Raw genomic sequence first — 18690 nt, forward strand, 5'->3', positions numbered from 1 at the left:
TTTTCCCTCCTAAGTATGCTTTCAAGGAGAGAAACTCTCTTTGGTATGATTCCATACATTACCCTAGCCCACAGATGCTCCAAATCAGACAAAATTCAATCACCTTTTATCTTTATATAATTATTTAATAAATATTTTGAAGAAGTATCCAATTTTTCCTCTCTATGGTGCCCTACTCCATCCAAAAAAGAATACATATTTTTAAAAGTAAAATAAATATTTAACTGCCATGGTCCTGAGATGATTCACATCAACCCATTTCAGTCATAATCCTTTTTCAAGACAATCTGATGCTAAGAGATGCTAAATCACGGATTATCTCATCTCCAAGAAAATAGTAGATGAAACATAGCCTCAAATCTTATTAGTTTTGGTTATATGTCCATGTATTAATTCCAGGTGAACCTTTTCAATGCTTCAGAGCTCCTATTTGTAAATGTTAAAATACATTTATTGCAGAATTTCTTGTTTAACTGTTTGCTTGTCAATAACAATTGTTCTAAAATATTTCTGTGAAAATGTTCATATTATTGAGGATAAATAGTGAAAATTGAAACAAGCAAACAAGAAGCTGTACTGTGCTTTGACTAGTTATTGTGATGTACCACAACTGGCATGGTCAGTTTGACAAGGAGAAATTAATCCAGATTTGTGAATCACCAATACCTTAAAGCTATATATTTAAAAAAATTATAATGTAATAGTGCTTCTTATTTAAAAGTAACAAATTGAAAATTTAGGTAGAGCACATCTTCTAGGATACTTGGTTTAATATTCCTAATTGTGGAAAGCTACTGCACCAGAATTTAGATAAAATACATGGAAATATTACCACTTTTATATTTCTGTAGAGAACATTTTCTGTGCGGACGGTTTATTGTCACAGTCTAAATTTTTTTTATAACAGTATATGAAGACATGTAGCCTCACAACAGAATTCTTTTTAATTACATACTTAGCGTGGCAGTTTCATGGAAAACCTACATCTCTTGACAGCAAAGTGATAGTACATTATAAAGACTATTACTGTACACATGATATAAAACACTACACACATACCAAGGTCTATATGACTAAATCCAAAAGAGGATTTTATAGTCTTTTCACTCACCAGTGATTCATTCAAATCATACTTTTCATATACTTTCACTCTCTTTCTATTGCTTTGGAAACCAGATCTTAAGTTTTGCTTCTTTGTTTTCTTTTTCGACTCTCGTAAATCCCATATTTTTTCAATATCCTTTTTTCTTTGCTGTCTTTCCCACCAATCGAGATTATTTATATTTCTTTCAGACACTAAATTTTCTGTTTTTGATCCATCACTATCATCTTCAATGCTAATGATTTTATTTTTAGAATAAAAATCAATTAAAAAATTTAAAACAGCTGGAGTATTCCAGTCCATGTTTTGTTGAGAAGATGACATTTTGTGACAAAGCTTACACATCTCCAGGGAAGGAAACTGTATCTTTGGATGACGAGGGTCTGTAGAAAAGTCATTTTTCAGTCTGTCATTCGCAAGGTTGTGTTTCTGCCATAGCCACAGCACAGAGTCATTTAAATTTTTCACTTCACTGTCAATACTTTCAGCCATTTTTAGAAAATGTTGAGCACAATCCGAACAGCCAAAGAAATGTTTTATATATCCTGCGATAGCGTCAAGCACACTTCTGGGATTAAAATTCACATCTGAAATAAGATTTATCTTTTATTCATAACTAGAAAGCAATAATACATCAAAGACATACATATTTTTTTTTTATTATTTTTACTTTTAATATGATTTTTCACAAAATCATCCATTTTCATTCAACACATTGCAACATATTTTAGGGAAAAACCACACAGGAAAAAAATTGCTCTGAAATTTTTTGTCAGAATTTTTGTTTAAAAAGGAATCAAATACATACCGTTACTCTCAGTCCTCTGAGCATTTACTGTGAGTGTGTGGAACAGTGTCCACAAGCCACAAGGGTAGCCGCGGAACTGGAGCTGACTACCAGCACAACCAATCCAACGGATCCTTTCTGAAAGGTATGTCTCTGGAGTCTGTTAAGAAAAATAATTTTAACTACAAGAATTGGACTATTTTTGATCAAACCAGTAACTTTGAACACAACCCTCGAAGCACTTCTGTGAAGAAAGCCATTAATTATTGGCGTATTCATTGATAAACAAATCAATTTTTTCAATCCAATCATTTTACTTTTTTAAAAAACTAAAATGGAAATTTGTTCAGACAAAAAAGTTTCATTCTTATTTTGTGACAACATAAGCAATTTATATGCAATATTTCAGAACATTTGCTACATGTCAATCGCCAATACAGAAAGCAATCTTTCGAGGTGGCAGGTCATGGAAGTCCTCTATATATGCCACAGAGGGGTGCTAATAAACAGTGACAAGGGGACACAGACTTATGCACATCTATGACCAATTGTAAAATAAAACGTCAACAAATCAACTATGGAGCATTATCTCGTGTACATTTTTCTTTAATCTTTCAACAATCTCGTCACACTTCCTGCGACCTTGGTGTACATAGGATTATGGTATAGCCAAAATGTTGACTGATACTGTACCATCTTATACACTCCCTACATCAGTTCTTATACACTACAGGGTGGTCATTTGTCTGATAAAGAGGGCAATGTTATCATTCTATGTCACACCTCAATCTTCAATAGGTTGTGTGTTAAGAACTTCTATTTTCAATAAGAGACAGATAAATCCTGAAAGGGACTGTACTTCAAACTTTCTGCGCTAGTAATTAATACAGGAAAGCAGAATCTCCTATTTTTAAAAATTATTACACATGACATATTTCAATGGATATATTCAAAGGTAGTATTGATATTAATTAAGATACTTTTTTTGACTCTGTAAAAAAAATCTTTTTACATTTGAGTGTTTTTACCAATATTCATAGAGCAATATTTTTTTCAGGCAAAAGTTCCTAATGAAGTGGGTTTTTTTTTGGTTAATCTGTATTACATCCCATCTGGTCCTACAATATTGTTTTACCAGTTCGTCCTACATTCAGTATGATCAGAGTTAGATGGTACACTCCAAAATTGGTCCAGTTAGGAATTAAACTTATTGTCTTGATCACAATTAGGCTGGAATGATGATTTTGGTAAACTTTTTTTATTACGGCATACAAACCAATCATTGTGGAAAACAATAACAAAAAAAAAAAAAAAAAAATTTGTTGCAATTATGTCCAGGTTAAACTCTATATTGACTGGACTATCTCTAATGTAAGAACTTTTATAAGTTAGAACATAGTAGTGTGAAAATGTAGTAATCAGTGAAAATATCTACACATGTTTGGAATTTGGTCAGGCAATGTTGTTACAATTTAGTATCACTAAAGTTAAGATTAAGTAATTCAAAAGATTAATATCATTTATCAAAACAGCCAACAAACACACACTACTTGGTTTGAAAATTGGTTTCTGACCTGGAAGCTGTTGATTCGCTGGAGCCAGTCCTGACCTGACAACTCTTCACCAACAGTTACAAGCCATGTGTGGATACGCCATAAATAACCTTTCACGTGTTCTCTCCCTGGGAAATACTGAAAAAGTGAGGTATATTTCAGTTTCAATAGTCTGAAATGGTACACAGATGTTGAATATAATGGATTTCTACCTGTATATTTTTAAAGTTCACACATCAACTGCTAGTGGACAAATGAAAGGACTAAACAGATAAAAGCAGAGTAGTATAACAGCTGCAGTGTTTTGCAATTATCTTAATTAAATGGAAGGAAAGGATTTCAAGATTTCCTCCTATTTCTACCTATTAGATCTCATCCCTCTGCCACAAGAGACATATATTCCTTGCTGATAAAACATCCTCCCATTACCCTAGGAATCTCTGAACCAAATCTCATTAAAATCTACTCAGCTGTTCTGAACAAGTAGAATTTCTATATGCATGCGAAAAAAAAATTTGATGGTATGTTGTTGTTGTCTGTCTATCATATATTTTTATATGTCTCCTTTAATAGTTTTAAAAACACTTTTTCAAACTTTAATTGCCATTACATGAAGTTGTGTTTTCCTGAATGGTAGTTGATTCAATTGTATTTTGAAGAGTTATTGCCTCTTGTCGTTTTTGTAATGTTCATCTTGTTAGTTCCTGTATTTGGAAGAGTTACTGCCCTTAATTCAGAAAAGTAACAATGTAAATATTGTCTGGAGATCTCCTCAAACAGTTTTCGACCTATTTCGAAACCATTCAACCTATTTTGAAACTATTCAAACTTTGTAGGCATTATCTATGACATGATTTTATAATTATAGAAATGGTTATTGTCCTTTGTTGTTGTCATTTTTTTTCACCATTTTGATCTTGTCCAGATATCTCCTTCCTGTTTTCTTTGAAATTTGGTGTGCTTTAAAATCACAAAATGAACATATTTGGATTATACTGTATTTCGTGAAGTTATTGCCCTTTGTTCTTTTCAGTATTTCAATCTTGTCAAGAGATTTCTTCTTCAGTTTTTATCCAAAATCTATTAAATTTCATATGCCATAATCTATCATTTAAACACTTAGCACTGTTGATATTTTGACTTCCTGTCTGTGTACTCTTTTCATTATAATAAATCATGAGTATTTCTTTGGCATGATATGGATGTATAATGTTCTGTCCCATGGTGACAGGAAAATGTAATTCTTACAGCTCACTGCTTTGTCTCAAGTGACTTTACCTTTGCTAAAATATGAAGAAATTTCTTGAGTGCTTTCACACTATCTTCTTTCATGTCATGTTGGATAGCCACTTCCTGTCTAAGAAGATAAGTTAAGGTCGACTCCAGGTCCTGCATGTATACACCCACTCTGTAACACAACACCAAAGTTTGACAGTAAGTGATACGAAACACACCAATTACCAGTAAGGAGTCTGTTTCATAAATAATGTAAAATATTTTCAAGATGGCTGCCACAGCAAATTAGATGAAATGCATATTAATACCTTCTCTAAAGGCCCTGTCATTATGGCAAGACTCAACTGACTGCATAGTTATAGACAAACACAACCTTGTGAAGTTCATCATATAGATTACAATGAGAAGCCCTAAGTTTCTGACCTATCCTGTCATAGTGGTTAACAACCACACAAAGTTTCATCCTTCTGCTATGACCGGTTACAAAGTAAAGATGTGTACACATCTTCATGTAGTTCAATATAGGGGTATCAAGAAAAAAAATGAAGTTTGACAACTTGACCTTTAGAGGAAAAACATGATTGGTATGTGACACACTCTATGATATATAATAGTGGTGAACAAGAACCTCGCCATGTGGCTGGAATCCCCCCCAACCAAGAAAAAAAACCCTATGGAAAGTCATTCATAGTTAAAGTGACCTTTGACCTTCGACCTGAATGGCAATTGATCTCAAACAAGAACTTTTGGTTAAGAAGCATTGCATAAAGTTTGCGTTAGATTTGCTTAAACAGTTATTTGACAAAATGGATTTTCCATTATAGCAACAATAACATCAACCTTTGACTTCTGGGTCTGAAAAGTAATCCCTAGTAAGCACTTTCAGTAAGAAAGCAATGTATAAATTTCGGGTTTATTTGGCCCAAGGAAACTCAAGTTATGTCACAGAAACCAGTTTTCTATTTAGAGCAACAGTATTCTGGATCATTGACCCTGGGACCTGAAAAGCAATCCAAAGCAAGCCAATTAAGTAAGGAAGCATTGTATGAGGTTTGAGTTTGATTACCAAAAACAAACTTGAATTAAAGGATATAAACTGATTTTTCTATTTATAGTAACAGCGACATTGATTTTTAACCTAAAAAGCTGAAAAGCAATCTGGAAGCATTGTATGAGGTTTGAGCTTAATTGGCCAAAGTAAATTTGAGTTATCACAGGGAAACTGATTTTTCTATTTATAGTAACAGTGACCTTGGCCTTTGATCTTTAAAAACGTAAAGCAATCCTAAGCAAATACTTTCAGTAAGGAACTACTGTATAAAGTTTGGGTTGGATTAGCCAAACCAAACAGACAGATGGTCGGAAAGACACGGTGATTAAGATAGGGCACCTGCACTTTCGTAACAGACCTAAGGGTCACCTACATCAGAAATATTAAAATCATCTATCTAGTTCTTCTACAGAAATAGTAATACAAATTATTCAAGGACAGGCAGACAGACAAACCATGGACAACGGACAATTTGAACAGCCCAACATTTAGTTGTAAGCCAGTGTTATGTACCTAGTAGTAACTTTTAATTTTTCCTCCTCGTCTTTGTCTTGTGATTCCTCAATCAAGTGATCTTCCTTGTCAATGTCCTCTTCTGGGACTTGTCCACCACGGATACTGAGCAAGGCCTCCCTAAACTGATCCCTGGTTGTTCCCTTCCTGTCATGGGGTTAAAAATTACAAAGCTTTACCTACTGATCCAAATTGTTAACAAATGTTTATGTACATTTAACAATGACTCTAACAATAAACACTAATATACAGCTGGAAGCTTACAAATAAGCCCCCTCTCTACTTTTGCGGTAAATTAAGGAAACCAATTACTTGGTACCCAGTGATTTGTAAGACTCAGATATCTGAGCCTTGTACTTCTCCACTGTAGGACTTGTCCACACTGTGTGAATGCACTATATCTCTTAGTATTGGGACACATATAATTTTTTAAAATGGCCGTAACTGAAAAAACCTACAAAATGATTGATTACCCTGATATTTGACATACCAACCTAAACCAAATTAAAATTTATATACTCACTCAGCCAGTTGTTTGTACATTCCATTGGCATCAAGAAGGTACAGAGAAGGGAAATAGTTGATTCCAAACTTGACCATCAGTGGCTTCAGGGCCCTTCTCAGCAGCACATCTTTGTAGCCACTCATATCAAGTATGACCTTTACAAAGTACATAACAAATACATTTAACAAACTATCAATAAACACACAATTCATACAAAACACAAGTAAAAATCATACACACAATATACATATATTGTATCATCATACACACAATATACATATATTGTATTATCATACACACAATACACATACATTGTATTATCATACACACAATATACATATATTGTATTATCATACACACAATATACACACATTGTATTATCATACACACAATATACATACATTGTATTATCATACACACAATATACATATATTGTATTATCATACACACAATATACACACATTGTATTATCATACACACAATATACATACATTGTATTATCATACACACAATATACACACATTGTATTATCATACACACAATATACACACATTGTATTATCATACACACAATATACATACATTGTATTATCATACACACAATATACATATATTGTATTATCATACACACAATATACACACATTGTATTATCATACACACAATATACATACAATGTATTATCATACACACAATATACATACAATGTATTATCATACACACAATATACATACATTGTATCATCATACACACAATATACATACATTGTATCATACATACAATATACATACATTGTATCATACACACAATATACATACATTGTATCATACACACAATATACATACATTGTATCATTACACATACAATATACATACATTGTATAACACATCGTACACACAATATACATACATTGTATCATACACACAATATACATACATTGTATTATCATACACACAATATACATACATTGTATCATCATACACACAATATACATACATTGTATCATACACACAATACACATACATTGTACACATCATCATACACACAATACACATACATTGTATCATACACACAATACACATACATTGTATCATCATACACACAATACACATACATCATACACACAATATACATACATTGTATCATCATACACACAATACACATACATTGTATCATACACACAATACACATACATTGTATCATCATACACACAATACACATACATTGTATCATACACACAATACACATACATTGTATCATACACACAATACACAAACATTGTATCATACACACAATACACATACATTGTATCATACACACAATACACATACATTGTATCATACACACAATACACATACATTGTATCATACACACAATACACATACATTGTATCATCATACACACAATACACATACATTGTATCATACACACAATACACATACATTGTACATACACACAATACACATACAACCATCATACACACAATATACATACATTGTATCATACACACAATACACATACATTGTATCATACACACAATACACATACATTGTATCATACACACAATACACATACATTGTATCATACACACAATATACATACATTGTATCATCATACACACAATATACATACATTGTATCATCATACACATAATATACATACATTGTATCATCATACACACAATACATACACACATATCATTATACATACATACACATAATATACATACATTGTATCATCATACACACAATACACATACATTGTATAACACATCATACACACAATATACATACATTGTATCATCATACACACAATATACATACATTGTATCATCATACACACAATACACATACATTGTATCATACACACAATACACATACATTGTATCATACACACAATACACATACATTGTATCATACACACAATATACATACATTGTATCATCATACACACAATACACATACATTGTATCATACACACAATACACATACATTGTATCATACACACAATACACATACATTGTATCATACACACAATACACATACATTGTATCATCATACACACAATATACATACATTGTATCATCATACACATAATATACATACATTGTATCATCATACACACAATATACATACATTGTATCATCATACACACAATATACATACATTGTATCATCATACACATAATATACATACATTGTATCATCATACACACAATATACATACATTGTATCATCATACACACAATACACATACATTGTATCATCATACACACAATATACATACATTGTATCATCATACACATAATATACATACATTGTATCATCATACACATAATATACATACATTGTATCATCATACACACAATACACATACATTGTATAACACATCATACACACAATATACATACATTGTATCATCATACACACAATATACATACATTGTATCATCATACACACAATACACATACATTGTATCATACACACAATATACATACATTGTATCATTATACATACAATATACATACATTGTATCATACACACAATATACATACATTGTATAACACATCGTACACACAATATACATACATTGTATCATTACACATACAATATACATACATTGTATAACACATCGTACACACAATACACATACATTGTATCATCATACACACAATATACATACATTGTATTATCATACACACAATATACATACATTGTATCATCATACACACAATATACATACACTGTATCATACACACAATACACATACATTGTATCATCATACACACAATATACATACATTGTATCATCATACACACAATACACATACATTGTATTAACATACACACAATATACATACATTGTATCATCATACACACAATATACATACATTGTATCATCATACACACAATACACATACATTGTATCATACACACAATACACATACATTGTATCATACACACAATATACATACATTGTATCATCATACACACAATACACATACATTGTATCATCATACACACAATACACATACATTGTATCATCATACACACAATAAACATACATTGTATCATACACACAATACACATACATTGTATCATCATACACACAATAAACATACATTGTATCATCATACACACAACACAGATACATTGTATCATCATAAACACAATATACATACATTGTATCATCATAAACACAATACATATACATTGTATAACACATCATGAACACAAAATACATACCTACTGGCCAAGGTGACAATACAATACAGTATTTCTGCTGTAGCAGACAGGTTGTCTTACCTCTCTTCCTGTGTAGGAATCCTCCTCCTCAAATACCAGAGCAACATGTTTATGGTGGTCTTTAGCTTCCCCCCAAATGTGTTCCAGTGACCTGTAACAGGGATCAAAGTTGTTATCACTAGGCAAGGGCAGTTTGGAGAGCCTTGACATACGCCTTTGACAATATTAATGTTTCAAAGTTTAAACACTTGTGGCAGCCACCTTTTTTGTTCAATTGTTTACATCCCTGTGTTCCTTAGATTAGATCATGCCTGTGGACCAGTTTTCTTCAAAATTGGACAACATTTAATTTTCAGTGGCTGTGGCAGCCATCTTGGATTAGGGAAAAAATATCTCAGACAATTCTTGATTTGACATGGTCATCAATATTTCATGATAGTAAAGAGTACATTTCCACAAAGCAACCTGCACTCATACAAGGTTTTGTTTTATTCTAACTTCCAGCTTTCCAAAAATGTGTCAGACAAAATGAGGTAGAAGAATAAAAACAATACAAGAAGTACTCATATAACAATACTAAATTTTATGTTAAAAATTGTAGCAACTATACAACAACCAATCAGAATACATTTTGACTAAAGTAGATGACCTGACCACATGGGGGACATTGTAAAAGGTTCACTTGCCGAATAATGCACTAATCGAATTCCAATTGAAGCTAGCTGGAGTTATCTCCCTTTAGCAAACATTAATTAGATTGAATACTATTAAATTACCTATGATAAGTTGAATTTGATAAAAATCAATATGATTCTCGATAGTTGAATAAATGACTTAAGTATGCAAATATACTGGTACTATGAGTTGGTCTTTGGTACTGATTTACATGGGCACTGAAAGTGGTGTGTCAAGAAAAATATCCTGATGATTGCGAACACATCTACACTCAATTAATTACAATGTGGGGGGGTGGGGGGGACATAATCACAAACAAACATGTATGTTAAATGTGCCATTTTCTTTCAAAAACCAACTATATAACAATGTACCTGTGTATCAGGTTCAAATCACTCATAGGTACTGACAATAGAAACATCATACTTACTCAAGTGGTTGAAGGTTTGGCCAAATTGATGTTGCCATCCCATTGAATTCAGTGACAAAATCCACCATTTTTTCAATCAGTGCTTTAGGATCTTGATTATGAAATTCCACCCCAGACTCGTTCTTGGAGGCATATGGAGGCAACAGCTTAAGATTAAGAATGAAATTTATTAGTTTAACTAAGTGATCCTTTTGCTTATATAAGAAAAAATGCTTATTGGAATCCATTTATCTACACTGAGGAAAAGCATCAATAAGATAAACAGACTTAATATCACAACACTCCACTATTCCAAGGGTAAACACAACACTCCACCATCCCAAGGGTAAACACAACACTCCACCATCCCAAGGGTAAACACAACATTCCACCATCCCAATGGTAAACACAGCACTCCACCATCCCAATGGTAAACACAGCACTCCACCATCCCAAGGGTAAACACAGCACTCCAGCATCCCAATGGTAAACACAGCACTCCACCATCCCAAGGGTAAACACAACACTCCACCATCACAAGGGTAAACACAGCACTCCACCATCCCAATGGTAAACACAGCACTCCACCATCCCAATGGTAAACACAACGCTCCACCATCCCAAGGGTAAACACAGCACTCCACCATCACAAGGGTAAACACAGCACTCCACCATCCCAATGGTAAACACAGCACTCCACCATCCCAAGGGTAAACACAGCACTCCACCATCCCAATGGTAAACACAGCACTCCACCATCCCAAGGGTAAACACAGCACTCCACCATCACAAGGGTAAACACAGCACTCCACCATCCCAAGGGTAAACACAGCACTCCACCATCACAAGGGTAAACACAGCACTCCACCATCCCAATGGTAAACACAGCACTCCACCATCCCAATGGTAAACACAGCACTCCACCATCACAAGGGTAAACACAGCACTCCACCATCCCAATGGTAAACACAGCACTCCACCATCCCAATGGTAAACACAGCACTCCACCATCCCAATTGTAAACACAGCACTCCACCATCTCTACAGAAAACACAACACTCCACCATCTCTACAGAAAACACAACACTCCACCATCCCAAGGGTAAACACAACACTCCACCATCCCAATGGTAAACACAGCACTCCACCATCCCAGGAGTAAACACAATCAGCCACCATCCCAAGGGTAAACACAGCACTCCACCATCCCAGGAGTAAACACAATCAGCCACCATCCCAAGGGTAAACACAGCACTCCACCATCCCAGGAGTTAACACAATCAGCCACCATCCCAAGGGTAAACACAGCACTCCACCATCCCAGGAGTTAACACAATCAGCCACCATCCCAAGGGTAAACACAGCACTCCACCATCCCAAGGGTAAACACAGCACTCCACCATCCCAGGAGTAAACACAATCAGCCACCATCCTAAGGGTAAACACAGCACTCCACCATCCTAAGGGTAAACACAACACTCCACCATCCCAGGAGTAAACACAATTCTCCACTCTCCCTACAGGAAACACAACACTCCACCATCCCAAGAGTAAACACGATACTCCACCATCACAAGGGTAAACAAAACCCTCCACCATTCCAATGGTAAACACAATTCTCTTCCATCACAAGAGCAACACAACTTTTCACATCTCTACAGGAAACACACATCCAATCATGCCAAGCGTAACACAATTTTCCACCATCCTTATAGGAAACACAACTCAAAACATCCCAAAAATAACACCACACTCCACTATCCAAAGGGCAACAAAATACTACACACTAAACACATGAGGTGGTGCAGAATAATGTAGTGACACTATATAAACGCCTGCTTTTCAGCACCCAAATTGGTTGTTAATAAGTAGATGTTGTTTGATAACTAAAATTTCATTAAGAATTATGAAAAGTTACATTAATAGCCAACTTTTTGCAAAAGTCTCATTCCAGACATACACAATTTGTAAACAACATTCAAAGATTTGACCTTGTTGTATTTGGTCAGTTCTGACAGTTAATCCAGCAGAATATATGCACCATCCAGAGTGCTTTCTTGCCTGATAAATACCCATTTGCCATGGGAAGATTCCTCAGTGAAATTCTGAGGTTTTCTTTTGTGCATTTGGCCATCAATCCCTTTGTGGCTGACATTGTAACATTGTTTCAATCTTGACCAATTCATGTGGGAAATCATTCTTGTTTTACTGATGTGTTGTGTGCAAGTGTAATCATGTATGATGCAAAAATTTACAAATACAGGCCATTAATCAACAGCGACAGATCATCATTTTGTAATCATTAATCAACATAATTGTGTGTATTTTTCAGCAGACACCATCTATCATTGTTCTCAGGGTGATACATTTGATATATATATATATATATATATATACAACAATGATAAAATCAAAAACAAAAATGTTTTACAGTGATTTAACTTAAGCTAAATATATTGGTATCCAAGTATACTGTGGGGTATACTAGAGATTATTACCAAAAGTAACCTTATACTCTAGCTTGTAGTTATAATGTTATAATTACCCGCATAGTGGGATAGCCTTTGATCTTGTAGTTCCTACATATGTCAAGGTTCCCTGTTGTTGAACAGTCTATAGCGCCCACTTTGATTACACCACTCCATCCTGGAAGTATAAGGTATACTGGTTGTGTCCCTTGTAATCAATATGCATACAAAACGTTTTCAACAGACTATCATGCCAATACAGAATATGAAATATTAATGTGAGATGGTTAAGTGGTTTGTCCTTTTTAGCTATAAAGAAGTGTTAGTTTAGATCAGCTGTTAATACTGAAATAAGTAGCTGTTGGAAGTCATTCCTGTGACTTTCAAAGAAAGCCAACATCAGATATTTGCGATAACAAAAACTCCATATTGTCTGCAGCCAAGGTAACAACCATAATCAAAATCACTCTTAAACAATATGTAGAAGTAAACTGAACAGATTATCTTACTAGTCTTTACTAATTTCCCTGTAGTCAGGGAGAAGTGCTTACTGTGAGAATGAAAGGTTGGTAAGAATCCCTAACCATTTTCCATAATTTCTTCCTACATTTTGTATTATATATTTGATGATGTTGCCCATATCAAGTTTAGAACTAGCTACAGGAAATAAAAACACTTCATTATCATTGGTGATAAAAATCCTGTGTTGGCATCACAGGTGATGCAGGACTTATAAAAGATTCATTAAATGATGGATTTTTGAGCATGGCTTGCCTGTGGCTCTGACTTATTATCTGACATCCTGTTACATATAAATTTTTTTATTACAGTAAGACATCCCTTAAACTAGACTCACTTAACATCTACTATAATACATATATCTTTTCTTTCCAATATTAGCCATTTCTTGCTTCTACTTTTAAACTATATATTGTTTTCTATATTGCATCGTTTATAAAATGGTAATATACAGCTATATTATCACGCAGTTTGCAGCTCACTATACCAGCCATAGTGTTGAACAAAGAAAGAAAAGATGCACACTAATCCATGCATAACAAATGAATGCATGATAAATACATATGTAGATTTAATTAGTGAAGTTCAAATATACACTCAGTAATTTATGTCAGAATTTTTTCAGGCAAGACCACAACACCATTCCCAAAATTCTGGAGAGTCCCATTACAGATATTGTGGGTCTTCAAAATCTGAGCAAGTCCCACATGGAAAAAAACATGAAGAGTTCATGACTCAAATTTCTGAGTCCCAAAAGTCACTGACCCTGAAAGATTTGTGCTCGTCCACTCTACCTGTCAACTATCAAACGGAAAAAATGTCATATAGACCTTCACCACAAGTTCATTCCTACCGTTTTGAAATCAATGACAAATGTAAGTTTTTTTTATTGTGGAAGTATGGATTCCCTATGGACAATCGATACATTCACCGATAATATCTGATAACGAACGGGAATATGTTCAATTTATTACCTTTTACGTCCGTAGCCACTGACTTCCAAACAGGGGCAAATCTTCTACAATGTCCACACCAGCTGTTGTAGAATTCAATGATCCATGCGTTTTGTACAGAATAAACATTTTCAGCGAAATTCTCATCCGAGAGAATCACAACATCATCCGAGTGTGAATACAAACCGTCATTGACTACAGCCGGCGATGAAAATGTCAACAAAGAAGCAAAGTAGTAAAGAAGGAAATTTCGCAGAAACATATTTTCGTTCAACATTCTACATGTTGTTGATGTCGATAGTACAGTTCAATACATGGGAATAGAGAACACTTGAGAATGAAGTGTAGCAGGTGCAAGCTTGTGAAACGTCAACACGTTCACCTCATCAGTGTCGTTTATAAGCTTGGCATATATAATAAATTCTGACACAAACTTCCGGTGAGAATGTTTTCCGGATTTATAACTTGTACAGGAAACAATTAAACAATGTACTTGTTTCCGCCTTACAAATGGAAATGTATTGAACTGTACTATCGTTGGCAATTTTGTTTAACAAGAATACAAATATACATAGTTATGTGTTAAATTGAGACCTATGGTGATAATATTATTTACGTGTACAGCTATTTCCAAAGGATACCATGGTTTATGTCCCTCTCGTCCGCTGAAAGACTGGGAGGTCGTAAAAGTGGACGCAAAACCCGTTAATAGATAAATAGTTTACGTCACCTTAGCGTTTATCGAGTCGTAAGCACGTGAGCCCAAGGGTAAAATGGGGGGCAGTCATGGATGAGTTATTTCATTATATTACTAATAAGGCTTAGTAGGTACTATTTTACTCGGAGACCCAGACAGACATGGTTATATGCTGTAGTCTACATAGAGGTTACTCATCTACTAGTTTGCAATAGTGCGGTACATAACATGTCAGACTAATTTCGAATTTGAATCCATGATAGCATAAATGTCCACGTTCAAAATCACAAACAAAAATAATCACGTTTAATGATTATTATAAACATCAGAGTGTTACAATTTAGTTCAACAGTATCTGAATAAAAACATCACATTTTATTATATGAGTGTATATAGTCAGTTATTTCGAAGGACGCGCCAGTAAAACCCCAACTGAGAACCCCTTTGGTTTACCTGGACAGGTGCGAACTATAACCATCTCTTCCATGGGGTAATTTCTCATCGTCTGACTCTATGTCCTATATGATTTCACACATTACTACAGCAATCATCTTATTTGGTCAGGGTCGTATGATAAAGACACCCATGGATCCGGTTAAAACAAAGAAAACTCCGAGACTACTACTGTGTCAATATATTTATCAAATACAAATACATAGTAGAGAGCAAATCTCACTGAACTCGTAACTTTTATATCTCATTAAGATATCTGTCAACAAAAATCAATTCTTCCATGTAATCCATTTGCTTGGTTGTTGCAACATCATGCTCTGAATTTTCAAGCAACAAATTCGTATTTTTTTTGTAAGTTCAATGTAATGATATACAATGTACTAAATGCGATACAACCACGACAACATAGTTAAATCTTCTTATAACCAAGTCTTTCAGTGACAGTTTGTTATTTTCAGTCACGAACGTATCTGTTGCATGATGTGATTTGAAGTTGACAAAAACTACATTAAGTTGTCCTCTTTTCAAAACAATTTATTTTCTCCGTTACTAATTCAAAAGTAAGAATAAGAAGACAGCAATCATCAATATGTTTTTATGACATAGCTCTCATGGTTTGTGCATATGACAGAAATGATTATCACCCGTTCACATTTGACCAGATGACCACATTAGTGGTCAGTTATTTGACAAACACATTCTTACAAAATCACAAAGCGCGCACAAGATTGTTGGCAATGTACATGTACTTTATCAAGCTCTCAAACAGCGCGTTGCATTGTGGGTACGATAAATAGAAATTACATTGGACAGTATTGGTAAAGTCGTGAGACGATTTAAACATTTCATTCTGGTTGTAGCTATCACCATTGTCGTGAAAGTTCTAATTATACAGAACTGGTCCATCCGAGAGTGGATCGGAACCATTCATATCGATGTACGGACACATTCGGGGTCTTTTCAACTGGTTGTTGATAACCTATGTCGCCGTCGACTGTCGACACGTCGGACAGTTCCATGGATTCCTGCACACTTTTCTCTGGTCTTGCTAGTATGGAACCTTTGACATGGTCATGAATCGGATTGCGTGATCCTAACATCTGCCTCGAAATTAATTCAGCTGGGGAGTTCGATTCGTCGCGTAGCTGGCCGGATAGCTCGACCGCAGCCTTTGGATAGCTGGTAGATGGCGCCAGGTTGCTGGAGAATACCGTAGACATGAGTCGCAGTGGCCTAGATTCCACTACTGTGTCGATTACCACTTCGTCGTCTGATTTAACGTCAGTCGAATGAGTGCCAGTCCAAACGGGTTCCACGAATAATGTTGGGTCAATCTCGTAAATAATGGGTCGTTTACTAGGTCTGAAAAAGTAGTAACATCCCAACAAACACCTTCCCAACAGTGGAGCTGGGCACCCTTCTGTACCATCCAGACTGGCCACATCCGCAAGGTCCTGCGAATAAGAATAATTTAATGATTTCTTACATCACAAGGCAGTTTAATCTATGTATCTCTTTTACTCAAATGTACGAAATGCTTAATTATTCCCTCTAATACGTTACAACATTTAACATGTTCTTTTTATGAGTAGATTCCCTTCAAAATTACGTAGTTCTGTCTTATTGCGAAAACCTGTAGGAAACAGTACTGTCAACAATGACAATGTCTTTGTGAAGCACATTTCAAAATACAAATGTACTTATTGTTGTCGTTTCATATTGCGTTATGCCATTCTATGTTAGGTACCAAAACCAAGCAAATTTACAACACAAACATTTCTTTTTGGTATATCATGCAAAATATTCAATAATGATTGTGAAGACAACATACCTTTGGATCTATAGAAGAGGGATCTACTACAATGTGGCGTCGCTGAGTCATGACGTGGATGCAATATAACCAGATCGTACAACCAAAAATCTGAAATAGAGGAATTTCATTTAATTGCATGACTATTTCCCCAACTGACGATACTCTAAAATTGCACGTTTTCGTGGAGTTCAAATTTCGTGATTTTCAAAAAAAATCCTCGATGTCTATTTTGTAGGTAAACAGTAGTTCCGAATTCCACTCGGGCTATCACTGAAATTAGCAGAACTTAAAAACCTCCACAAGAAAACATGATTCGTCAGTAACATGCTTTCTGTCTCTCTGTCTGTCTGTCTGTCTGTCTGTCTGTCTGTCTCTCTCTCTCTCTTTAAGAGATACTTTGCAGTAATTTACATAAATCGCCCTTTATCAGAAAGAAATGAAACACAGCTTACCAGTTAGTCCACAGCGTTGTGTGGGAGAAATCACCGTGATACAATGACTATGACGTCAGCTAATTGTGACGTCATAATATATTGACAACGAGTGGAAGTATGGGTATTTCATTATGTTGCGCACGTTACTACTCGAACTATGCGTCAACCCATCGGGAACCGTTTTATCAAGCATATTTTTCAAAACTAATTATTCGGGAGAGGATCCATGAATCTTAGAAATAAACATTTTTTATCAATATCAGTGATAATGGATGGCCAAAA

At 34.7% G+C, this 18690-nt stretch overlaps 2 protein-coding genes across 2 annotated transcripts; both read right to left on the bottom strand.

Annotated features, from left to right (window-relative positions):
- Window positions 1-955: 955 nt before the first annotated feature.
- On the bottom strand, window positions 956-15288 carry LOC132554434 (sulfhydryl oxidase 2-like). Its single transcript, XM_060218754.1, has 10 exons — window positions 15033-15288; window positions 13617-13717; window positions 11093-11238; window positions 10048-10138; window positions 6766-6902; window positions 6243-6389; window positions 4721-4850; window positions 3464-3580; window positions 1911-2049; window positions 956-1689 (listed from the first exon to the last, which is right to left on the bottom strand). The coding sequence occupies exons 1-10, from the start codon at window positions 15286-15288 to the stop codon at window positions 956-958; spliced, it is 1998 nt and encodes a 665-aa protein (XP_060074737.1).
- A 1760-nt stretch (window positions 15289-17048) lies between these two features.
- Window positions 17049-18043, bottom strand: LOC132554430 (uncharacterized). Its single transcript, XM_060218749.1, has 2 exons — window positions 17993-18043; window positions 17049-17615 (listed from the first exon to the last, which is right to left on the bottom strand). Exons 1-2 carry the CDS (start codon window positions 18041-18043, stop codon window positions 17049-17051), a joined length of 618 nt encoding a protein of 205 aa, XP_060074732.1.
- Window positions 18044-18690: the final 647 nt, after the last annotated feature.

This window comes from Ylistrum balloti, unplaced genomic scaffold (genome assembly GCF_031769215.1).
Source record: "Ylistrum balloti isolate Yb309-2 unplaced genomic scaffold, AGI_CSIRO_Ybal_v1 Utg370402, whole genome shotgun sequence".
NCBI classification, from domain to species: domain Eukaryota; kingdom Metazoa; phylum Mollusca; class Bivalvia; order Pectinida; family Pectinidae; genus Ylistrum; species Ylistrum balloti.

What these genes read in the sequence shown, in the direction of transcription:
- LOC132554430 (XM_060218749.1), bottom strand. Translation starts at nt 18,043, where the DNA reads ATGACTCAGCGACGCCACATTGTAGTAGATCCCTCTTCTATAGATCCA. An exon ending in CCTCTTCTATAGATCCAAAG is followed by an intron (nt 17,616 to 17,992) that starts GTATGTTGTCTT and finishes TCTTATTCGCAG; the next exon opens with GACCTTGCGGATGTGGCCAG.
- LOC132554434 (XM_060218754.1), bottom strand. Translation starts at nt 15,288, where the DNA reads ATGTTGAACGAAAATATGTTTCTGCGAAATTTCCTTCTTTACTACTTT. An exon ending in AAATTAAAAGTTACTACTAG is followed by an intron (nt 4,851 to 6,242) that starts GTACATAACACT and finishes GTTGTGTTACAG; the next exon opens with AGTGGGTGTATACATGCAGG. An exon ending in TCAGAGGACTGAGAGTAACG is followed by an intron (nt 1,690 to 1,910) that starts GTATGTATTTGA and finishes ATCTTATTTCAG; the next exon opens with ATGTGAATTTTAATCCCAGA.